The sequence below is a fragment of the Tenrec ecaudatus genome, chromosome 5, assembly GCF_050624435.1.
Source record: "Tenrec ecaudatus isolate mTenEca1 chromosome 5, mTenEca1.hap1, whole genome shotgun sequence".
Classification (NCBI taxonomy): domain Eukaryota; kingdom Metazoa; phylum Chordata; class Mammalia; order Afrosoricida; family Tenrecidae; genus Tenrec; species Tenrec ecaudatus.
In genome coordinates this window covers 43,435,691-43,461,359 of record NC_134534.1, presented here as the reverse complement: position 1 = coordinate 43,461,359, position 25,669 = coordinate 43,435,691, and the positions used below count along the sequence as shown (strand labels likewise).

The following is a 25,669-nucleotide window of genomic DNA, read 5'->3' as shown; positions in this document are numbered from 1 at the left end:
TGAAGTTACAATCCCATTTGGGAGTGGACTGTCTTTGCTGTACTAGTGAGGCAGATTATTATAAGGCATACCTGGAGTCCATCCATGTTGAGAGATAAAAGAGATGAACTAAATAAGCAGGACAGAAAGGGGGAAAGCCTGGTGCCAAGTCACCTGGAGACCTCCAATGGGCCAGGACACAGCATGAAGAGACAATGACTTGGCCCCAGACCTGAAAGACTGAGAGCCTTCTCCTAGAACCAGCCACCTGGATTAGGATGTCTAACCTCCTCCACTGTGAGAACACAAATTGTTAACGCCATCTACTGTGGGCTGTCTAGTGCAGTGGCACTGGATATCTAAAACAGAGAGGAAGCGCCATTCTTTAACCAATGAACACATTTTAGCAGAGAGTGTTTTGCAGATGCCCTTTTATCAGGTTGAGTGTGTTCTATTTCTAGTTTATTGAAAAAAATTTATCATGGAAGCATGCTGGATTTTGTCAAATATTTTTTTCTGTGTCAATTTAGATGTGCTTTTCATCCCCTATTCTATTTTCTTTTTAAGTTGTGAATTAGCTGAAAGTTTACAGAATAGATCATAGTTTTACATTCAGCATTTCATACATCCTTTATTCTATTAATATGTGATATTGAAGGCAGTATACTGTATTGATTGGTTTTTTTGTAGATTGAACCAACCTTGATCATAGTACATAATCTATTCAATATGTTGCTGGATTTGGTTTGCTGTATTTGCCATATTCATAAGGGATATTGATCTGGCTTTGTTTGTTCTGTTTTCTTTGGGGGTAATGCCTTTATTTGGTTTTGGTATCTGGGCAATATGGCATTATAAAATTAGCTGGGAAAGTGTCCCTTTGTCTTCTAGTTTTTGGCAGAGTTTGTGAAGGTTTAGTATCAATTATTAATTAATTATTTTAAAAAATCACTTTATTGGGGGCTCGAACAACTCTTATCACAATCTATACATACATATATTGTGTCAAGCACATTTGTACATATGTTGCCACCATCATTTTCCAAATTTTCTTTCTGAACCTTTGGTCCAACTCATCAATAAAGAAAGCCATTTGGGCCAAGAGGATCTTAAAAAATGTGTGATAGGAAGTAGGGGCAGTTGATGGGGCTCAGAGGAGTGGTGACCAGCTCTGCCTTAAAGGAGTTAAGCTGGTAGAAGAGAAAACGGGGAGCTTCATTTCTATGGCTGACATGGTGGGAGATGAACAGGCTGGAGAGAGATAGGGAAGGCACTGAATGAGCAATTCAGGTCTTCACCAGGTATCATTTGCTACTGTTTTGCCATTGTGTTGAAGGCAAGAGAGATGGTGAGGACTTTATACCAAAGGGGCATGGAGCCAGTACCTGAGTCATGGGATACACTTTTGTTAGCCAACTTCCAGTCAGAGCCCGTAGGAATCAATCATCAAGGTGAAGAGTTTAGGTGAATCCCGAGTCCCAGCTTCTATAGGAGGGTGCAGAGCTGAGAGAGGAGACACCAGTTAGAGGAAGGCAAAGTGAGGCTAGAAAACAGACGGTCAGATTGGTGACGAAAGTATTCAGAAAAGGATTTCAGTGCTGCTGGTTTACTGGTTTCCTTCTTACACTTGCCCTGGGCCAAAGCTGTTTTTCAAGGGTTCAAGCCACACTAGTCAACTAAGCTCTTTGAAATTTGTGTCTTTTATTCTCTTTACCCTAATATTTGATTTCAAGTTCAATCGCAGAGGTAATGTCCTCAAGCTCCATGTCTTTTACAGAGAGGTTTACCCAAATCAAAAGAATGCATCCATTTTAAAATTCTTTTGGATGTTTTTAAATGACTCATCTAAATTTTAGCCCTGTCTGTTGCCTCATTACCAAAATCCTTACAAATTGTCATGTGCCAAGAAGTAGTTCTAGAACAAGTATCCAGATAGCCAGAAGAGATATGTCAGCATCGGAGATGGGGGCCCAAATCCTATTTCTATCCCTTACCATCAGTCAACAAAATCCCTCCACCAAGAAGGTTTTCCTTACTAAAACCTTAAGAAGAGATGTACTTTTATAAGCAACACCAACTATGTGGACATCTTCAGGTTCCCATCTTGAAAGTCTCAGATGTTCTCAGAGAGCATACATGGTGTAGTCACGGACACAACAGAGAGCGTTGGACTGCGAGGCAAGAGACTTGAGCATTGCATCCAGTCCTGCTGCTAATTAGCTGGGCCACCTTGCTTGGGCAAGTCAATGAACTTCTTTGGCCTCTTGTGAAATGAGGGAATTGGAACACAATACCTACTAAGTTCTCTGCAGAAGACAAGTTTTTATGACATATTTTAGTACCATGCTATTTTTCATTCTTAAAGAATGTTACTTCTTTTATCTATATCCTCCTTAAGACCATGGTGATCCTGTAAGCAATTTGTATGTTGGTTATGTTATAAAATTTAGTGTGTGGTATGACTAAAATATTAAATAGCTGACTGTAGCCTTGTTTATGTGAGTGTTTCTAATTGTTCGTGCACACGTGGTGTCGGAAAACTCTGAGGAAGATATGTGGTATTTTGTGACAACAAAATAATAATTTATAAATTATCAGGGGTTCATGAGGGAGGAGAGAGCGGGGAGGGAGGGGAGAAAATGAGGACCTGATGCCAGGGGCTTATGTGAAGAGCAAATGTTTCGAGAATGATGAGGGCAATGAATGTACAAATGTGCTTTACATAATTGATGTATGTATGGATTATGATAAGAGTTGTATGAGCCCCTAATAAAATGATAAAAAAATTGTCCTGGTGCTTTTTCTTGCACTTTATTTGCATAAAATATTGTCACCATGGCTCCAAAGAAAGTGAGTGGTACCAGCAGTGAAGCAAAGAAGAAAATTGTGAGGACTAAGGTCAAGTTAAGAAAGAAATCACTGGGAAATTTGAACCGAGTTGTGGCTTGTCTAGTTTGACAGCTGAATAGAACATGGCGAAGTCGACATTATCCACATTTTGGGGGGAAATGTGATTAAAGTGGCTCATGTAGTGAAAGGTGTGAAACTGTTACCTAGGAAACAAAGAACCCAGGGCATCGAAGTGGCTGAGCAGTGACTGTTAATTTGGATAGATCAGGAACAGCTCGACGGCAATAGTGTATCTGAGACAGTGATGTGCGAGAAGTCTAAAAGTGTCCATAGTGAAGTTATAAGTGTAATTTTGGGGCATCGGAACCAATTATTTCATTTTCCATGGTTTCTTTTTAAAAAAATTTTATTGGGGGCTCATACAATTCTTATCACAATCCATACATACATCCATTGTGTCAATCCATGGTTTCTTAAGGGAAAAATATGTCCAGTAGTTGAACTTGAGGTAAAAAGGTTACTTCCATTTGATTTGGCTATTGTGATAGCTAAGTGACAATGTTTGCAAGGCCTTAGAATAGTACTTGGCACATAGATTGTGCTGAGTTTTAAAAAAGGTTTATTATAACTTCTGATATCCTCATTCCTGTTTTCTCCCATTAACTTCACTGACCTACTACTGACTCTTCAGAGAGAATAACTGCTAGTGATGTGTTTATTTTCTTGCAGAATAACCACCTTTTTCAAGCTAGTGTTTGTAGAACACATACTGATTAGAAAGTCAGCTGACGCATCTACTAGCAAAAGCGAGGACACAGATTTGAACAAGGGATGTCCTTTTTTAAGGGGATGTCCTTTTTATCCCTGTGTTTCCAGTTCCCGTCTGTACCAGAGTACCTCCTCTGGTCTAGTCAGGCTTGCAAGGTAGGATTCGGATCATGACAGTGGGATGGGTGGGGCGGGGGGGGGGGGAACGGGTAGGAAGCATTTAGGAACTAGAGGAAACTTGTATATTTCTCTCATTGCTACATCACACCATGACTGTCTCGTCTCCTCCCCAAGACCCTTCTGAAAGGGGATGTTCAGTGGCTTACAAATCGGCTTTGGGTCTCCACTCCACACTCCCCCGCTCATTCACTATGGTAAGATTTTTTGTTCTGATGATGCCTGATACCTGATCCCTTCGACACCTCGTGATCGCACAGGCTGGTGTGCTTCTTCCATGTGGGCTTTGTTTCTTCTGAGCTAGATGGCCGCTTGTTTACCTTCAAGCCTTTAAGATCCCAGACGCTATCTCTTTTGATAGCCGGGCACCATCAGCTTTCTTCAACACATTTGCTTATGCACACATTTTTCTTCAGCGGTTGTGTTGGGAAGGTGAGCATCATTGAATGCCAATTTAATAGAAGAAAGTATTCTTGCATTGAGGGAGTACTTAAGTGGAGGTCCAATGTCCCTCTTCTACCTTAATACTAACCTTATAAATATATGCACATAGATTCTCCTTTAAAGGTGTACATTTTCCCAATTAATGATCACTTAATTGGCCAGGTCTCTGAAGGAGGAAGATAAGTCTGTCTGCTCTCATAAAGATTTATAGTTTTGACAACCGCCTGGAGGGCCTCTATGAACAGAATTGGCTCAGTGGCTGTGGGTTTTGTTTTTGTTCTTCTTATGGCTGCTTTCATTACCATTGTTAAATTCTTTCCCTTAGATATGCGGTATACTTTACCAAGTAGATTTAGAATAACAAACAAAAACATTTTATTGGGGGCTCTAGCCAGTAGAATTTTGCTGACTCCAGCAATACATAGAACATCCCTAAGGTGAACAAGCAGCCATCTAGCTCAGAAGAAACAAAGCCCACATGGAGGAAGCACACCAGCCTGTGTGATCACGAGGTGTCGAAGTCATCAGGTATCAGGCATCATCAGAACAAAAAATCATATCATTGTGAATGAGGGGAAGTGCAGGGTGGGGACCCAAAGCCCATCTGTAGGCAACTGGACATCACCTTACAGAAGGGTCCCAGGGAGCAGTCCAGCCAGTCAGGGTGCAATGTAGCAACGATGAAACATACAACATTCTTCTAATTCTTAAATGCTTCCTCTCTCCCCCCGACTATCATGATCCCAATTCTACCTTACAAATCTGGCTAGAACAGAGGATGTACATTGGTACAGATAGGAACTGGAAACACAGGGAATCCAGGGCAGAAGATCCCCTCAGGACCAGTGGTGTGAGTGGCGATACTGGGAGGGCATAGGGAGGGTGGGGTGGAAAGGGGGAACCTATTTCAAGGATCTACATATAACCTCCTCCCTGGGGGACAGACAATAGAAAAGTGGGTAAAGGGAGACATGGGACAGTGTAAGACATGACAAATAATAATAATCTATAAATTATCAAGGGTTCATGAGGGAGGGGGGAGGGGGAAGGGAGGGGAAAAAATGAAGACCTGATGGCAGGGGCTTGGGTGGAGAGCAAATGTTTTGAGAATGATGAGGGCAACAAATGTACAAATGTGCTTTACACAATTGATGGATGTATGGATTGTGATAGGAGTTGTATGAACCCCTAATAAAATGATTTTTTTTAAAATGAGGAGCTTATACCAAGGGCTCAAGTAGAAAACAAATGTTTTGAGAATGATGATGGCAACAAGTGTACAAATATGCTTGATACATGGATGTGTATATAGATTATGATAAGAGTTGTATGAGCCCCCAATAAAATGATTTTTTAAGAAAAGGAGAATGTGAATACTTCGTCTCACATGGTTTGGATATGTCATCAGGAGAGACCAGCTCCTGGAAAAGAACATCATGCTTGTGAAGTGGAGGACAAGTGACAAAGAGGCTGACCCTCGACGAGACGGATTGGCACAGTCTGCCACCACGGGTCCGAACTTACTTCTGAACCTGGTGCTGCACCAGGCGATGTGTCGTTCCGCCGTACATAGGACCGCTATAAACAAGAAGCACTCTGCGGCACCCAACAGAAAGTGAATTTCAGAGAGTCAGTGACTGTTCGAAATAAATAGTGGTTAAGCAACAGGCCATGAAGGTAACCACTGAGGGCCAGACTATCTGGGAAGCTGCCTAGAACAACACCCCAACACACCGCACTGCCATCTAACTGCCCCGTGGGTTTCTCCAGCTGTTGGGAACAGAAAGTCTTATCTTTCTCCCCTGGAGCAGTGGGTGCGTTTGAACCAATGGCCCAGTGGTTGTCAGCCCAAGGTGTGACCCACTCTGCCACCAGAACCCCAATGTGAAAGTATATTCATACTTAGTTCCATAGCTTACATACAACCTAAGACAGGGACTAACATGGTTAAAAGGAGACTTTGATAGTAAATACTTTTAATGGAAGGAAGTGCTTGTGATTTACAAATGAAGAGGGAAACAGGAAAACAATGAAAATAGAAAGTAGTTGTGACTGAGAAGTAGGAACAGAGCTGGGAGACAGGAAAGGTTGGGAACTAGTTTTTCATTTTCAACCATTATAAAACCATTAGACATGTAAAATGATTAAGTATATGCTGAAATTAATTTTGAAAGCAGAAGCAAGTTTTAAGAAAATTAATCGTTGGTAATTTTTAACAGTTTATTGGCATTTCATCCAAATATAATACAACTTAATAGTTGAAGCATATCAGGAAGAAGTGTACAATCATTACCACAGCTAACTTTAGAACCTTTTCTTCTTCCTTGTATCCATTGTGGCAAAAATATACACAAGAAAACATTCTCTAAAAAAAAAAAAAGAAAACATTCTCTAATTTAACAATTTCTACATGTATAATTCAGAGCCATTAATTATACTTTGTGTTGTACAACCAATATTGGGAACCTTTCCCAAATTATTCCACCATTATTAAAGTAAACTCAATGCCCCCTAAGCAAATGATATAATGTTCACATATCATATACTTCCATAAATTACTTTTTAAAAATGTTGTACATACACCATCACTATCAGGTCTAATGCTCCCTCCCGCAGTCTTTGTACACTGCCCAGTTCCCCTCACCCCTTTTCTGATAAACCATTGTATCAGTTATTGTCTCTCTGCCTCCACTCTGAGTTTCATAAATAGGAAACCTAACAGAAAGAAGAAAATAATAAGATAAAGAGTAAGAAAGAAAAGACCACCAACAATATTTTAAAAGCCAGAGAAGATATTTCTGTCACAGAATAGTGAGCAATAGTTGAGCCTGGAGCAAATTCAGGTTGAATCAAGAGAGAGGTCAGCTGACCAAGTATCATGATTCTATTCACTATCATTAAGTTTACAACAATCACAATCTCTGTCTGATAGTAAAGCTGTTTCAGTCCCTAGCCTGTGGCTAGGTGGGATGTGCCAGAGGCTTACTCTGAGTAGATACTCTGCAGATGGATTTTGGGCTCCCACTGTCCTCCATAGCCTTCTATAAATTGGGGGTTCAGAATTTAAACTGATACTTTCCCCCTTCACTATATTTAGGTTTTGGTATAGTCATCTTTGGATCACACAGGCTGGTGTGTTTCTTGGATGTGAACTTAGTTGACTCCTCACTTACATGGCTGTTTGAATACAAGCCTTTAGGACCCCAGACATTAATTATTCCAGTTGATAGCCGGGCACCATCTGCTTTCTTCCCCACACTTTGCTGTAGTACCCCTGTCTTCAGTGATCTCTTCATGAAGGGAAGTATCAGGCCATGTACTAAGAACTATCTGTTCTTGGATTGGGGCTAGAATTACGTGGAGCCCAGAATCCTCTTGCTTGTCCGCAGGGTATGAACAACTCTGGTTTGCTTTGGTGTCATATTATGACAAAACCAAAACCAACAAGAACAACACAAATTTTGGTAATTTTCAAAAGTGATCAAGGAATTGACTCTAAAATCCTGACTTACGATTAATTTTTTTTCTAATGTGGGGCCAAATGAGACAAATGACAGTGTGGTGAATTTTCTCCAGAAAGCTAATTCTGACAGATAAAAACTCATATAGGCAATCCAAAAGTTGTTCTTTATGCCCATTTTTCTTCTTGGTTTTCAAATATACCTTCTTTTATAAAACAACCAAATCAGATTAAACTCTGCCATTGAATCAATGCTAAGTCACAGCATCCCCCCACCCTATCCCCCGAGTTTCCTTGTCTTTCTCCCTCAGAGCTCTTGGTGGTTTGAAACTGTTGACCATGTAGACCTCAGCCCAAGACGTAACCTCTATGAAGTGAAGAGACCCACAACTGATCATTTAAAATATATATATCCTTTTAGAAAAATTATAGAGAAAGATGAATGAGGCTTTCTACTCTCATCAGGGGTTACAATCTTGGAAATCCACAGGGGCAATTCTACCCTGTCCGTTAGAGTTGCTGTAAGTCTGAAATTACTCCATAGCAGCCAGTGAGTGCATGTAGCATAATGTAAAATAGAAATAACTTCTATTATAGCCTCCTTCCTCTCTTAAATAATTAATTTTAAAGATGTGTGGAATCTGGTGTTCTGAGAATCAGTGGATCCACAGGAAAAGTGAGTGCAGGTAGAATCAGTAGATGCACAGGGAAAGTGGAGGGCTGTTGTCAGCATGGGTAAAAGATTGGATAGCGTGGGGTCAGAGTGATCATATTGGGAATGGAGAGTAATCCAGGCCTGTTATCACTCGGCAAACTGCCTGGAAGTCAGTGGAATTCGGTGACGAGGTGGGCACAGAAACCCCCAGCGCGATTCCTCAGGCACCTGCTGTCTCTGTCCCTTTCCTTACCCATTTCCATGTGCCAAATGCCTTTACACTCTTGCTACTGGGTTGTGCTGAGTTCCTTGGCTAGTAGCCACTGTCCCTCACCCTGACTTGCTCCCATCTCTGTTTACTAAGCTTGACATAAGGATTTCAACTCAAATGTCATTGCTCAGAGAACCCTTCCTTGCCTCCCTAGAACACTGCTCACCTTTAGAACATTTACTGCTGTTTGTAGCGACTTATGGACAGAGACCATTTGGTGTTTCTCTATTCTTTTGCATTTATTTATTTAATAATAATTTTATTGGGGGCTCTTATGGCTCTTATCACAAGCTACACATACATCCATTGTGTCAAGCACATTTGTACATCTGTTGCCATCGTCATTTTCAAACATTTTCTGTTTCATATGGTATCAAGAAGTATTAATGAATGCATGACTGAATGTGTCTACCAAATATCACACTTTTTATAGACTTTGATAGCAGATTAAACCTCTGGTAGGGGAACACTGACATGCAAATAGAAGTGATAGTGGGCTCATTATAAAATTGTTCTTCTCTGTCTCCAAATGACACTTCCAACCAAATATACTCTCTCAATAGCACTTTACACAACAGACCCAAAGCAGGGTGAGGATTATTTCCATTGACCCTTGACCAACCAAATAGGTGGATGTGTAGGCAGACGACATGGAAGCAGACCTCGGGAAGCTGTGATCATGTCTGAATCCAAGCTAAGGTCAGAAAGTTCAGTCTCTGTGGCTGCTGTCTTTGACTTGTAACCTACTACTCATACAGGTGAGAAAACAGTCATTGGGAGGTTAAGGACTATGTCCAAGGTCACAAGGTAACAAATGGCAGGGTTGACTATTAAGCCCATACTTTTTCTACTCAGACAGACTATAATAATTGTTATAATAAAGGTTCAGACCAGTAATTTATTTAAATGTATAATGCACAGAATTCTTTAAAATTATAATTCATTTAGTTATCATGACCATCATTTCCCCCACTACTTCCCTATCTCAGAGAGGGTACACTTGTCCAGGGAGTGTTAAAATGTGGTCTATTACAACTGCATCTCAGCAATCTAATTCCAGAACATTTTCATATTTTTACTTTAGAAAACTTTTTCTTTCATTCTTTCTCTCTCTCTTTCTTTCTAGGTACATGAGAACTAAGTATGAGCAATGGAGAGCTCCCTAGACAGACCTGGATGTCTGAAACCACACTAGTGTCAGCAAATGCAGTGTTACTGTGACCAGGTAAACACCTTGGATGGAGACTCAGGGTATGTCAGAATGGAACTATGGTTCATAATTTCCTTTCTTTCCTTTAATTTTGTTGTTGGAATTACATGAGAGGGCTTCAAAATGTTCTTGGACCCTGCAACAGTTTTACCATGTACAACTTAGTGACATTATTTTTCAAGTTGTGGATCTTTTCTAACTTTATTTGAGCTCTTCATTTATTAACATAAACTCACGGTCTCCTGAGGTTCCTATTTAATCTTTCAAGTTACTGATACCAGTTTGATTTATAACAGGGTTTTCAATGGCTGGATTTTTGGAAGTGAATTGTCAGGTCTTCCTTCCCAGACGCCCAACTGCCATGACTCAATTTCGACTGACTCATGTGATTTTATAGGACAGGGCAGAACTGCCCAGGGTGAATTTCTGAGACTAACATTTTCTTTTACAAAAAAATTTCTGTATTTTTTGATAGACCTTTCATCTCTAACATGTTCTTTTAAAAAACACACAAACATTTCTTTGTGTAAATCGTTGTTCTTATAAATCCTTCAGTGGTTTCATCACAATCAAGATGTCAAACGGTATCTACTTCTGTACCCAAGGACAAGATATTGCATCTTTGTTGTTGCTAAGAAAATTGGCTTATTTTCTATTCTTTGCGCTTCCAAGCATCCCTACCTCCACCCTCTTTGGGAGGCCAGGGCTCAGGCTTGCAACTCCCCATTTCTTGAGCCACTGGCTCATCCATTGTAGTGTATTTTGAAGGGGTGTGGGAGCTGTTGTTTTACTGAAGTTTGGGTATAAACTTACAGGGCAGAACAATTTTCCGTTCTATCATTTATAGAGATTTTGTGTAGGGGTGTCAGTTGCAACTCTTCCTCCTTGGGCTCCCTGTTTCCATTTGTTCTCTCCTGTCCCTTTCTGCCTCCTGAACCTTATTTTTTGGGTAAACCCTGTCCTTTCAGTCTGTATGGTTGATTATACCGAGTAGAAATAATCCTCCCTGGTATTATTCTTCTCTTTATAAGCCTATCTATTGTTTTAGGGGAAGGTGGAACCTCAGGGGTGGGTTCAGTTCTGGGCTTGAAGAATGTCTAAGGGTCATAGTCACGGAGGTTTCACTATTACGGGAGACTAGTAAGTCTGGTCTTTTTTAGGATTTTTAAGTTTTTTTCTGCTCCTTCTCCCACCCTCCCTTTCTTCTCTAGAACTTTCTATTGTGATCCATACCAGAGTATCGGGATAGTGGGCACAAGTATTTGGATACCATCTAGTTCTTCTGGTCTCTAGGAAGCGTGTTTCCCATTGTTAGTGCAGGTAGACTAGAGAAACAAATTCATAGACACTCATATGTGTATAAGAGCTTCATATACAAATTGAATATTGAGGAAACATTCCGGGGCAGTCCAGATCAAGTCTTTAAGTCTGATATTAGCCCATATGTCCAATATCAATCTATAAAGTCCTCTTCAGACTCACGAAATACATGCAATGATGCGAAATGCAGGAAGATCACAGGCCAGTGGGCAGAAAGGCTTCTGGATCCAGTGGTGGTGGAAGCATCTCAGTGCTGATGTGGGTCTCCATGTGGCTTCTCCAGCTCCAGAACTCTGGCTGCATCAGCATAGCTCGCAGGGAGTGAGCATGTGCCCGACTCCGGTGAACTATTTATCTCCTTAGCGCCTCCAAATGAGGTCATCAATCTGGGACCTGATTGACAGGCTAAACTCCACCCCTTTACTCTTAATCCTTTCAAATTGACAACAGATTATGTAATTACCACACCCAGGGTTCAATAATCTTTTGACTAATTGCTTTCTTGAGTCTGCTTTTCTTCACTCTTCTTTGCTCCCAAGGAGAAGAAGTTGTATCTCAGCTGGGAAACTCAACCTTTCTTGAATCACTGTTGTACAAAGGGGGTTTTGAATCTCTTTAGGGGCAAAAAAAGAATGTTCTGTTGTGCATTTTCTGATCATTTAAGTTAGGAAAAGACATAACGCACTTTCAACACCGAGGAAGGCAAACACTGCGGGCACGGCATTGCGCTTCAGGTTCTGACAGTTCCCACAGGCGCTGAAGCACGGGGAGAAAAGTGCTCTGAGTAGGTGACAAGCTGCTTTGACTTGAAGTAGCCCCAGCTGATGTTCAGCACCCATTCCTTCAAGAGCGCTGGGTGGCTGGATGGGAACCGATGGAAGGTGAGCTGCTTCCTGCAGTTGCAGCAGCAGTAGCCGCACTGCTGGGCTGCGCAGGGCCTCAGCATCTTGTAATGACAGCGAGACTGTAACTATGAAAGTAGAGAAGGCCTCACCTTTCTCCCGTGGAGCGGCTGGTGGCTTCAAACTGCTGGCCTTGTGTTTAGAACCCTAACGCGTAACCCACTACAGGACCAGGGCTCTTAAGGTGTCTCTATAGTTAGCAGCTAAAGTTGCTAACATTTGTACCACACAAGGGCTTTAGAGTGCTTGCCACCATAGCCTTAAAAAGAAAGTGCATCACAAGTAATAAGTGCCATTGTGACATTAGTTAGACATTCATAGTTTTATCTATTTAAGAGCTGCTTTCTGAAGTGATAAAGGACTTGGAAAAGGTCAAAGGAGGGTAATGGAACTAGTTAAAGAGAAGAAAGTAAGATTCACAATGAAAGCTTTAAAGAGCTTGCAGTTATTTAGTCTAGGAGAGGTTATTTAATAGCAACCTTGAAGTACATGAAAGGGTTTTTATAAAGAAAAAGCAGAACTTTCCTTTTTCCTTCTACTAAAGAAAAGAGAGAGAAAATGGAGCATAAAGGATTAGGTTAGTGCAGGAAAAGAGAAAACCCCAACATGGAGTCTTGTTAGCACACCAAAATGGGAGAGGTAGAAACAAGTTCTTGGCTACTTTAAAAGAAAAACCAAACACCGCTTAATTCTGAAATAACATAGGCTTATAGAAAGTTGCAAATACTGTGAATCTCCAACTAAAGGACAGCTTGTCCTTGTCCAATGATGTGACATTTCTCTCACTTTGAAATGACTGAACCTCATCCCACCAAAACCAAACACACTGATTGACACACAATGACCCCATAGAACAGAGTAGACTTGTTCCATAGGATTTCCAGGGCTGTCAATCTTCACAGTCGCGGCCTGCCACTTCTTTCTTCCGTGAGTCAGTTAGTGTGTTCAAACTACTGACCTTTAGCCACAAAGCTACCAGGGCTCTTGAACTAAGTTCTCCCAACAAATTCTTTATCTCAATCACCTTCACTTGCTGCTCGGGCCGCTTTTAAATCATTTTCCTGCACTAAAGTAAGGCTGAATAAGAACAGAATGCACCTGTTCTGACTCACCTCCAAATCTGGCTTAAAGGCACACTTACCAACAGATCTCTTTTGTGTCCAAAGAGTGTTTGTATAAATAATTCCCTTACCCAAGTACTTCGGATGTTAACATATCAACACATTTGCTTTATCATTCTCTCTGTGCATAGTTTTTTTCTGAATCTCTTGAGCTACATTACCTGGTCCCTTTCAACTCCTTAATATTTCAGTATGTACTTCCTAAAAAAGAACCATCTCCTGATGAAACTTAGCAAGTTACAGAATTGGGAAATGAACACTGACACAATGCTATTATTTATTTATTTAGTTGGTTAATTTTTTAAACTATTATTTAATAGTAAAAATTATTCAAATTTCCAGTGGTCCCAGTAATGTCCTCTCTCTCTGACTCTTATGTATCTATCTATATATGACATTACTGGGATATATATATATATCAAATTATATATAATGCAGCTATATATATCCATTACTGGGACAATATGTATACATACATACATATATACATATACCCACATATTTAGATAGTAGAGGATGTCTAAGTTTGTGGGAAAATGCAGTTAAAAGATAAAAGACTCATACTACACATAGTTGTTATATTTCTTAATCTCATTTACTCTGAAAGTTTTGTCTCTAGCTCTTATGGTTTTGCTGTTTTTAAGAACACAGTCCAGTCTCTTTGTAGCCAGTCCCTTAGTTTGAGTCTCCATTTTTCCCTCTGAGTTCTTCCTCCCGGATTAACATATCCTCACTGCCCTCTACACTTCCTATCTAGTTTTCCCAATTGCTGTTATCAACTGGAAACCATATTTAGGGGATATATTGTTGTCAGGTGCCATCGAGATATGGGCGATGTAGAAATACATACTAATTAATTAACCATCAAATTTGCCTAATAAAATTACACAAATCAAAAACAGACAGTGATTTGTTTGGGGAGTTTTAGGTGCTTGAATGAGGTGGTTATTAGATGCCTGTGGAGTCGAATTTGTCTCATCGTGCCCCCATGTGACAGGGCTGAGTTGCCCCATAGGAATTTCTAGGCTGCACTCTACTCCACAGAACTTAACAATCTTTGCTAAGCAAACTGGCTAGGTTTTTCCCTTCAGAGCTACGGGATGGGTTCGAATTCTGATCTTGGGTTAGCGGCGGAGCAGCAATGGCTGCGCCAGCAGGCCGCCTATGGAATGAAACCACGCGTTAAACAAGCTTCCCTGCTTGCCGCTTTTCTCAGGCAGGTCCTGCTGATTAGTCTTCCAATCTTAGAATTATTTATAGACGTAGCACAGGCGTTGCAACGTTTTTCTATTCAGAACCGATCTGTTTGTATTTTCCCTTCTAGGGTAGCTGCATTTTACAAGTTTAATTTAACAAAACCACGTTCGCTCAGGAATGAGCGCGTACTCGTTTGAAACTGTGATTTAAAAGACTTCCTTTTCCAGAATCTCACCTTTGCAGCCATGACCTATGCCCTAGGCTTAAAAGACAAAGAGCTGCAAAGATGGGTGGGTGTCCCTCATTAAAATCATTCAGCAAATATTTGTTAAATGCCTAGTATCCGCCGGGCTCGGTTCCAAGCCCTGGGAATACATCAGAGAGCCGAGCAGAGCAAAGCAAAACAAAAATTCCTGTGGGGGATTCCAGTTGGACAAATCTACTAGAATCCCACTTCTTTACATAGAAAGCACGTCTCTGGGACTCGCGATTTCAATCTGGGCGAACGCTTTGGAATCCCTGGCAAACGCGCCGCTAATAAATTTCCCGGTTTATCCAAAGGCGCCCAGGAAAGATTAATCGGAACGCCAAAGGTCTGCACACACGGGCGGGGCCGAGCTTTGGGAGCGGCGCCCACCCACTTGCTCCGTCGCTAGCGCGCCCGGCGTCCCCGCCGGCGGGCAGGTAGCTCGCGGGAGCCGGCTCCTCGGCGCGGCCTCGCCCACAGCAGAGCGAGCTGGGTGGTTTTTCCAGGTCCCGCCCAGCCCCTGCGCCCGCGGGACCGGCATGGTGGCGCTGAGCAGCAGGCTGGGCGAGGCACTGCGGGCGCCCGGTCCCCGACGCGAGGCTCTCGCGGGAGCTCGCCGACCTTCCAGTCGGGGACCCGGGCCCCCACCCTCACTCTGGGTAGGCGGGTGCTACCTGCGCCGCCGGCGACCCCGCCTCCGCCCGCGCCCACTTCTAGGAAAGGCGCGGACGCGGCCTTGGAGCCGCCTTCCCCTGCCCGGGCCTCGGCGCCTCTCCCCCTGCGCCCCCCGAGCGGCGTCCCGAGGAGCTAGCTGCCCGCAGACTTGTCTGCGTGATGGGTGTGCGGCTGCTTGATTGCACTAGATGAGTCCGGAGCTCGGGACGCCTGAAGCCGAGAATTAGTCTTTCGTCCCCTGGCTGGGTTTTGAGCCAGCTTCCCTTGCGGCGCTTCCCTCTAAAATGTCACCGGGACCCACCGCGCGGCTGTCAGGCTCGGGGGCCGGTGGGTGGAGCGGAGGCCTTTCCTGTAGGACCTCCCGCCCTAGTTTCCAGTCCAGCCGGGACCGGAGGAGACACAGCCATGGCGGGGAGTCGGGATACAAGGGGCTCTGGGCTCCATGGGGACGAGGGCCTCGCGCCAGCTCGGCTCGCTGGAGGCCGAGTCCCGGCGACGGGCTGTGCGCGCCCGGCGGGCCCCTCGCAGCGCCGCGGGGCCGGGGCCGAGCGTCCGGAGGGCCCGCCCGCTGTTTGCACTGCAAGGTGTGTGGGGCTCGGGAGCGGCTTTTCCGGTGCAGGGCAATGCCCCCGCCACCTCCGGCGGCCGTAGGCCGGTGCCTTCCTCCTCCCAGTGGCCGCGACCCGGCCAGCTTTCCGCTCCTCGCCTCAGCTCTGGCTTCCCTTGGCCTCTGCGTGCGACCCTTCCGAACCACCTGTCGGCTCCCTTCAAGGGCGACCACCCCCTTCCGGGCGCCTCCGGGACGACCCCTCAGTTCCTTCACCCCTCCGCCCCTTCCTCGTCTGGCCTCAGCTACCCTTTGGGTGGCAACCGCCCGTTCCCCGCCCTCCCGTCTCTCCTTCCTCCTCCCGCGCCGCCCTCCCCTCTCCATTCATCCAGCCATTGTCTCCCGCCCCCACCCCCCTTCCCCAAGAGGCCTCCTCCCCCGCTGGCTGCCACGTCGTGGTTCGAAGGAGCCAATGGGCGGCGCCGCCAGGTGTCTCTTACCTGCACCACGTGGGGGAGGGGGCGGGCAGGTAGAGCCACATCCCAAAACAGAAAAGCTTTCAGCCATTGCGCGCGCCTCCAGGAGGTGCAGCCAGGCTCCCGGCTTTTAGCGTAGACGCGCAGGCAATTGAATACAGAAAGGGAAGGCCTCCCGCGTCCTCCTTCCCACCCCCCTTCCTGCCCTGGGTGTGGAGCACGGGCCAGGTGTGGGCTTGGGTGGCTGGTTACCGCCTTTTTGCACCCGCGGCGGCGGCGGCGAGGGGGGTGGGGGGTGGGCGCGCTTTCTTTTCTCTGCAAGGAGCTTGAGCACCGGTTCTCTAGTTTTCGCTTCCACCCCACCTCACCGCCTCCCGGCCCCCCTCCTCCCCCTCCCCACCTCTCGTCATGACGGCGTCTCCGGATTACTTGGTGGTGCTTTTTGGGATCACTGCTGGGGCCACTGGGGCCAAACTGGGCTCGGATGAGAAGGAACTGATCCTGCTGGTGTGGAAAGTGGTGGATCTGGCTAACAAGAAGGTATTCCCTCCACGTTTTCTTGTCTGGTTGGTTGGTTGCAAGGCATGGGGCGAGAAGTTTGCTGTGGAAGTTTGGGGGGAGGAGGTGTCGGTAAACAAGTGCCCGTTTGCTCACTCTGGGGAGCCCGGACCCGAGGCCTAGGGCGTCCCGAATAAAACCAAACTTGTGGGCCAGCCGCTTTGAAGCCATTTCAGACCTCCGAAATGTGACTCAGGTGGGAGGGCGGCGCCGCGGAGCCAGGTACTTTGCCCATCGGGGACGCGAAGCGGAGCCAGGGTGGGTCCTTGGGGTCCAGCGCCCACTTGAAGGGCCTTTAGGACTGGATCCGGGTGGGGGCGGGGCGGGGGCCGAGGCGCCGGCTGGAGCACCTGCATTGGGCTGCCGCACCAACCCTCGGAGAGGCGCGGGCCGGCCGGGCAGGGGCGCGGAGCGAGAGGGCGCAGGAGGGAGGCGCCCGCATTAATTGAGGGGGTAACTGACTTCTGCTCGCCCTGGAGGTCGGACAGTTGCACGAAGTACTAGTTAGACCGGATCAGTTGGAACTGACGGAGGAGTGCAAACAAGAAACCAAGATCGACGCCGAGAGCCTGCCCTCCGCGCCGCAGCTGGACCAAGCCCTCCGACAGGTGACAGCCTGGGGCTACGCCGCCTACCCGCATCCGTGCGGGGCGGGCGGGCGCCCTCCCCTCCCCACCCTGCCCAGCCCCGCCGGGTCCCACGCCACCGCGGGGCGTCCACGCACACCGCCCGGGGCGGAGGGTGGCAACACGCCGGGCGCGTGGGTGGGAGCCTGGCCGGAAGGATCGCGCCGACCGAGTCGGGGGCGCTCTGGTGGGCCGGGGTCCTGTGCCCCCCCTCAGCCCGTCCCCCCCCTCCAGGGCCTTCGGTTTAAACTCGCTAGTTTTGGAGGTGCTGCCGAGTGGTGCCCGGGGCCAGAGAGGCTCTGGGCTTCGCTCGCGTGGTGCCTGCACCGAGGGGCACGAGGGTAGTTGGAAGCTGGCGCCCCATCCCCTGGCCCACACCTGGACGCGCTGGTCCTCCGCGCTTTGGGTCTGCGGCTCCGCCGTGAGGCAGAGGGCGCTGTGGGGTAGGCCTGCGGAGGGGCGGCCGCGGCTTAGTCGGAGCCCAGGTGTGTGCGGGCCGCGTGGGGTTCCGGAAGCATGCCCCCGACTGCGTGGTCCGCGCGGGAGGAGAGTGGTGGAATGCCCCGAACCTGAGACCTTGGTGCTGCGGCGGCCTCCCCGCGACGGAGCAGGACGCAGAGCGGGGCGCTAAACACCTGTGAAAGGGGAGGGCGCCGCGCGCCCAGAACGCGAATTGGGAATTAGGAGAGAAAAGTTATTATTCTTCCAGAAAGCGCGTGGCCAGATTTTCACGAAGTCTAGATGGCCGTTATCCATGCTTGTTTATTAGAAACTGGCATCTCTCAAGCCTGGCACATTGAAGCCTTTAAAAAAAAAAAGTACCACCAGGGAATGATGTAATCTGAAGGCAACCTGCTGATGAAAGGAGACCTCTGATTTTAAAGTTTTGAATGGACTTATTGAGAATGGAAGGGCGAATGCATTGACTCGCTTCTCTTGGGGCTAGTGTCCCCTGCATGCTAACCCTCCAGGTTGGTTAGAAAGCTTGCAGATCTAAAAGGAAGCGTGCAGGCGGTTGGCACTCTTTCACTGGTTCTCACCAAAGCGGGGTCACTTGACAGTGTTTGTAAATCCTGGCGTCCATTGCATCCTTGTGCCTGCCTTGTTCTTTTCAGTTTAACCAGTCAGTGAGCAACGAACTGAATATTGGGGTAGGGACTTCCTTCTGTCTCTGTACTGATGGGCAGCTTCACGTCAGGCAAATTCTGCATCCCGAGGCTTCCAAGAAGGTAAGACTGTCTTCTCGAAGAAAAATTGTACCTTTGGGGTAACTGGAGGCTTTTTTTTTTTCTTCTCTTTTTAATGGGTTCTTCGAGTTTATCTTTTTAAAAACAGACCACACGATTCATAGATTTTCAGAATTGCAGTCATCTTAAATTCTTCAGTGATTAGTAAGTTTATTTTTCCTTCTTCCGTTATTCAGAGATACAACATTCACACGTTTTCAAAGTTGTAGGATCTGATTTTGAATATTTGTAATAACTATAAACGGGAGAAGGGAAGTATGTTCTAATACATTATAATATTCTCATTTATGTTGAAAATCGTTTATTCTAGAAGGAAGGAGGGAAACAAATTCAACAAAACATTTTTTCGTTGTAATTCTAGTAATTTTTATTGAAACGCTTTGTACAACTTGAAGACTATAGTATGCTATAATTAATATGGCTAGTGAAACATTACATACAGTACATTATTCTTTGACTTTAAATAAATGATAGAAACGGATCAAATCTTGTTTCAACATAACGTGAGCCCCATCTTTTACCTTTGCTAGTTTTTTTATATGGACAAGATTGAGAAAGAAGAATATAATATTCCTTGCGATATTCCTTCCTCCCCAGGAATACTTGACTTAGGGAAAATAGAGCCTAGACAGCAAATCCACTGTAGCCAATCCTTGGTTAATGTAGTTGCTCTTATCAATTTAAAATAGTTTGAGCTGTAACTTTTTATTGTGGTAGGCAGGTACTGAGCTTGAAATTATAAAAGTTAGCTGGTTTTTAGATGTCACCATATCAGATGAGTCTGGCTGGTAAATAGCAGATGGTATATGTGAGTAGTCTGTGGATTTTCTTTTTATTCAAGTTGGGAAAAGGGAAATGAGGTAAATTATGTTTGTAAAAGCAGCTCAGGTTTCTGTGTCTTGAGAATCACTCTTTGGCAGCAAGCTCTAAAATTATTTGGAAAAGGTAAGGTTTTTTTTTTTTTTTAATGATAGATTACTCTCTATACCATAATCTTTTGGTTTTCTTTTTTAACAAAGTGTATTTATTACATAATATATGCACTTTTTCCTCAGATTCAAATGGGGAGGGATAATTCTTCCTATCCTTATTAGATCAGAGAGAAGTGTTGGTTGTTATTTTTGATGTACAACATTGGATACGGGAAAACATCTACAGGGAAAAGTTTGCATTTTCCTGGGTCATTTTTATTGCAATTTTTGACTAAGCACAAGAAACTGAAATATGTTCATTATGATACTAAATTAATTAATTTTGAGTATTTACTAAAGTAGGGAATTGACATAGGGAAATAATCCTGCTACTGAAACCATATATGACAGGATTTAAAAAATATTGTGGGGGAAAATTGCATTATCTTTTAATCCCTGCATAGATTAATTTTGACATCCCTGCATATATTAATTTTGTATTTTAAGAACAATTAGGATGTATTTGTAGAAACGAGTAACTTTTATAAGGAAGATGATGATTACACAGACCTGTTTTAATGTCACGAAAGCATCGTTTAGTAAGTCCGAAGGAAAAAAACCAAGGAAGGGTACTTTCAAGGTTACAAATGAGATGCTTTCCTAAATTGTCTGTAAGTCAAATTTGTGGGTAAATGAACACACATGGATCCTATTTAGCCTTCCTTTACTGCAAGAAAACCCTTTCAATTACTAAAAACAGCACATGCCGCAAGTGAAAGTGATTGTGATGAAAAAATGTGTTGTACTTACAAAATAAGGGCAAGTTGATGTAACTTTTTAAAGTTATATTAGCATGTTATCCCCCTGTCATACAATTCAATAATTCCATCATATCAAGAGGAGTTGTACAATTATCACCAGTCAAATTTAGAACATTTTCTTTTTCCTTGTAATCATTCTTCATGTATCTTTTTTTATAAAAAATGCATTGTGTATTTTATCATTTTATTGGGGGCTCTTACAGCTCTTATAACAGTCCATACATCAATTGTATCAAGCATATTTGTACATAAATTTATGTCCCTTAAAGGGCAAGCAAATATGAATTCTCATTAAGTCTAAGATGGATCTTTTATTGTTTGCGTTTTGTATCATTAAAACAAGTTTTAAATGAATTTAAAATTTTTTCTAACACTTTTTGTTTTTGTTACGGTTTGGATCAAAGTTTACAGAGCTTCATGGTTTTCCAATTGATACACGTTTTTCGGTACTGATTACAGCCCCTCAGTGTAACAGCAATCATTCCACTTCCTCCCTGTGTTTGCCCTAGCATCTTTCCTCCTTTCCTATCCTTCCCTGCCTCCTTACTTAGCTTTACCCCGGGACAGATGTTCCCCTTTTGGTCTCCTGTGTTAGTGGTTCTGTAATGAGCATGTTCTAGGCAGTCTTCAGGACCTCCTTTTGGAAACGGGGGGCCACGATTGCAGTCGTGGTTCTAATTTCAAATTCTACCAGGGATAGTCATGTCTGATAGAATTCCATAGAGGCAATGTGAATCGAAGGATATATTAGAAGGCTATGTACGTATTAGGGGTCATGTGTACAAATAGGTAAAAATCCCACCAAGTGAACACACAAAACTATTTTTTGAAATTCTCAGAAAAACCTAAATTTGGTTTTTAAAACATTTATCTTTAAGAGTTATTCATTGAGTTTTTTATTAATTTCACCAGAAAGATAATGAAATAGTAATATAATATTTACTACTAATGCGGACAATTGAGCTTTTTTAATTTAATAACCTCAAAATGGTGCTGGTAAATCAGGGTAAGAGATGACATTTCTACTTTATTTTGGACTTATAGTTTCTTAATTCTAATTTGAGTGGTGGGGTACCACCAAGAATAATGGTGACTAAAACGGATGTGGAACTACAGTACAGAAATAATCATTTCCAGTTAATCAAGAATGTATTTTTAATCTAATGATTCCTTAATTATCCATGATATATTGTCATGCACCCAGTAGTTCAAAATAAATTTTACTATTAAATGTGCAGACTGAGAGGGTGGATGATGCTGCCTGAAAAGACAAATGATCTGAAGTGACTGGGAGTGTTATAATCTAGACTCGAAAATGTAGCTTTATTACAGCTTCAGAACTATGTAATGGAGCAACAAACTTTGAAAGATGGAAAAATGTCATCTTAAGGAGCCAAAAAGCTACCTTAAAATAAGATGACATTTTTTCTCTCCCTTTTTTTTTTCCCTTCATGGGACTAGTTGATAAACAGGCACTCTAGTATTGTAATGGACAGACGAAGCTATAAAGAATAAATCAGTGTTTTTGCATTTTAAGTCTTAGGTTCCTAATTATTAGAGAAGCATTGAACCACATTTGCTTGATTAATGAGCTCTTCTTCATTCTTCCACAGAATGTCTTATTGCCTGAATGCTTCTATTCCTTTTTTGATCTTCGAAAAGAATTCAAGAAGTGTTGCCCCGGCTCACCTGAGATTGACAAACTGGATGTTAGAGGGATGGCAGAGTGTATCCTTTATGACGGCTCAAGAGTCATTTGAAAAAAAAACAACAACAAAAAAAAGAGTCATTTGAAAAGATAGCTCAGGGGAAATAAATGGTAGTTTAAGAGACTTGAGCACATTTTGTTAGCCTATCAATGTATCCAAAAATTGCCTAATGTGTTAGAAGGAATGAATCTTACAACTAAAGGCCTGTTTCAAAATAGTTGTAATTTAGTGAATTTTGAACAATGGTTGTTACGTTGAATGGATTTGGAGGTGAATGTGAGGTGAACACAAGGAAAATAGAATTTACTTAGAAAATTAAGTTGTTTTGTCGAAGTGAATTAGAGAATGTGAAAGCTTTCTCTTTAATGTAGAACAAGGCCATTTGTTCTTCAGTTTATTCTGACTTCTTTGGAATGGATAAAAATTTGATTTCCAAAAGTAGATGTGGAAGGTATGGTCCTTACTAACTTTTGTTCAGTGGCTCTCCGTGTTTTCAACCTCCACCTGAGGCTCAGGTGATTGTAGTCGGCCATCTTTGGAAATGTTAAAATGGATCAGGACTTTCCCACATTCTGTCACTACTAGCACAGTGTATTTGGTGGCTTAGCTCTTGTGAAAGTAAATTTTATAATCACAGATCTTGTGATCTGGAATGATCTATTGTTTCTCATCCAGAAAGTCTTTATTTAAAGTGCTAAGTATTAATATATTAGATGAGTAATGGAAGGGGGTTAGGCAATTCTCTGAACAATCTGAGCCAGCATAAAGTAGGATCTAAATTCTTTCAGGAACTTAGGGGTTACAGATGTTCAGTTAAATGTTTCCTTTTATTAGAGTTATTAGTAGTAGTATAAGCAGTTTTCTTGATACAGTAGTCACATACATACTTCCATGGTTAAATCGCCTTTAAAAAGAGTTATCTACATCATCACAATCAGTTCTAGTGCACCCTCCCCTCCGGAAGTTTTCCATTCTTTTTTAGCATCTAAAGCATGAATTTTTTCTATTAAAAATTTTTTTGATAACTGATTATAAGCAGGTCAAACTCATTTTTGTCTCACTTCCAGAAGCAGTTAGCGGGACTGTTGGTTTTGTGATTTAGAAGTGGCATTTAGAAGAGGGCAATAAGCTCCGTTAGAGGGATTCTTGCAAGAATGTATCTGACAGCAGAAGAACTCTCCATTGTTTGGTGATTTGCTTAACTATTTGAGGTAGTGTAGAACAGAACAAAATAGTCTAGGGGAAAAGACCTTCAAGAGTATTTCGTGGACACATGGAATTAAACGATGCAGAATTTTTCCATGAACTGTTTGAAGCCTCTTTGTATTATATACTTTTTAAAAGGTTGCATTCTGACCATTAGGTTAATGAGTGTGATCCTATGCCCATTCTTTGCCTCCTTTAACTGAACCTCTGCAACCTTGTGCTTAGCAGTTGGTTTTCAAGGGTGGAGATGAAAATTGGAAGTATTTGATTATACTAAACATGAACGGTAACTAAAGCAAAATTAGAGTTGATTTTTTAAAGGTTAAATTAAAGGATGTACCTGAAATTAGAGGATGTATTGGCCATTTAGTAATGGCATTCACTGATAAACGTGGGAAACTATGTTAGGTTTTAAAGGAAAACTAATTATAGTCTTTGGCTTCCATTGGGAAGAGTCTTAGAGTTGTAGCTTCGTTAATAATCACAATATGAACATAGGTTTTCATCTGAAGTGTTTTGGTTAATGAATTGCTTGCGTATTTCTTGCCCATCTAACGGAAAAAATGATAACACTGTCAGAACAGTGGTTTTTAATTCACAGGGCTGCTTTGGTTAAGTATTTTCTGACATCTGTTCATCCTAGACCTGAAAACCAACAGGAGTCTTTGCAAATTTGAATATCAACTTGTCCTTACCTATGCAAAGTGTTAACTCCAACATGCCTGAGCTGTGTTATTCTTTCAAACCGCTGGACAATTTCTTTCTAGTAATGAAATGACATTGGAATTTGAAACTATAAGGGTGATTATTAATAAGTAAAACTATCTTAAAGTGGTTTTGCCAAGTAGTTGGAGTGTCATAGGCTCCTGAGGATTACCTGCCCCACCAGATGAACCAACCAGGAGGAAGAGTCTCCTGCCAACCCTGGTAAGGAGTAAGTGACGGAGTATCCAGTTTGACTGACTTTGCAGTAAAATGCCCGTATTTTTCTGGCTTTGTCTTTTAAATAAAAGTAATTGTCGCCATGTGGCATTATTGGCTTGTTTGGAGCCTTGATGGCTTCAGCCTTCACAGTATCCTGAGTCCTTTTTTATTTCCTAAGTGTCTTAAGTAGTGGTTTCTTAACTTTACATCCAAGGAATTCTTGTCTATCTGGCTTTTGTGTTCGTAACAGGGTTGCCTTTGTTTTTTTTTTAAATAAATGAAAGCAATGGGATCTTTTTCAAAATGAATATGTGGAACTCGAATGCTAAGCAGCATTTCCAAGTATGTCTCGGGAATGAGAATGTGATTTTGCGATGGAAGAGCCTGAGGCGCCCTTTTGGAGAGGCACAGAGCCTGGCTTTGCTGGGCCCTGCTACTCTGCGACTTTGCTTTCCTTGACTTCTGCAAGCCTCACCTTTAGCTCAGGTATTTCCAAGTGAAAGCTATGTGAGCATTAGGTGCTCTGTAAATGAAAAGGGCTTAGGAATGTCTTGAATGCTGTTCTGATTCTCCTATTGGCACCTACCCTCCCTCTTGGTTTTTGTATTGTTCTTTTTTTTTTGTATTGTTATAAAAGCTCTTCTATCCTTGGGCTTTGGGCCTCGGGATTCTGCTTGCAGTTTTATTGCCTGCCTTTGAATTACCCAGTTCCCACTGGAGATAAGACAGCATTGACACCTTTAGCAGGTGAACCTTGGGTGGTGGTCTGTAAGTTTTACTTCATCGTGTAAGGAAGGTGGTGATGGTAATGATGTTAGGGATTGTGGCTCTGGTGGGTTTATTTTGATGAAGAAATTTTGTAGATCCTTTGGGGGAAACGAAAAGACATTTTGAGTATGGAATTATTTGTATAAATGACTTTACAGCCGTTCTTTTAAAAGCACATTATTTAATATCGACCCTGACTTTTTCTCAACACTATTGGAAAGAATTACCTTCTTTTGGTTTCTTAGCCTCTTTTGTGTGTGTGTGGTGGTGGTGTTAGCTTTGTTATTCGTGGATTTGATTATTCTCATCCATGAACACGCTACTATTGTGCTTACTTCATTTGGCAAAGTTTTTACTCAGGACCTTAAAGTGCAGCCTTGGAAATGAGAGCTGGTGAAGAAAAGAGTGGGGTGCTATTTTCTTAAAAAAGAATATAGCCCAGTACGGGGGAAGTGTCATCCCCATTTTATAGCTGGGGAAAGGAAGGTTTAGAGATTTGTCTAGTTAAGTGCTCCAGCATTTGGGCCCAAGTCCCTGTCACGGGAAATTTTTCCTTTAATAGGTGTTATTATTTTCTAGAATATATGAAGATTATTTAGG

The 25,669-nt window shown here is 43.0% G+C and overlaps 1 protein-coding gene across 1 annotated transcript in view; it reads left to right on the top strand.

The window, feature by feature from the left end:
* Positions 1 to 16,707: 16,707 nt before the first annotated feature.
* ESRP1 (epithelial splicing regulatory protein 1) overlaps positions 16,708 to 25,669 on the top strand; it is a 62,739-nt gene continuing 53,777 nt past the window's right edge. Inside the window, exons 1-4 of the mRNA XM_075550826.1 lie at positions 16,708 to 16,839; positions 17,337 to 17,465; positions 18,599 to 18,712; positions 22,076 to 22,190. Coding sequence (XP_075406941.1) covers positions 16,708 to 16,839; positions 17,337 to 17,465; positions 18,599 to 18,712; positions 22,076 to 22,190 — 490 coding nt within the window. The remainder of the gene's footprint in view (positions 16,840 to 17,336; positions 17,466 to 18,598; positions 18,713 to 22,075; positions 22,191 to 25,669) is intronic.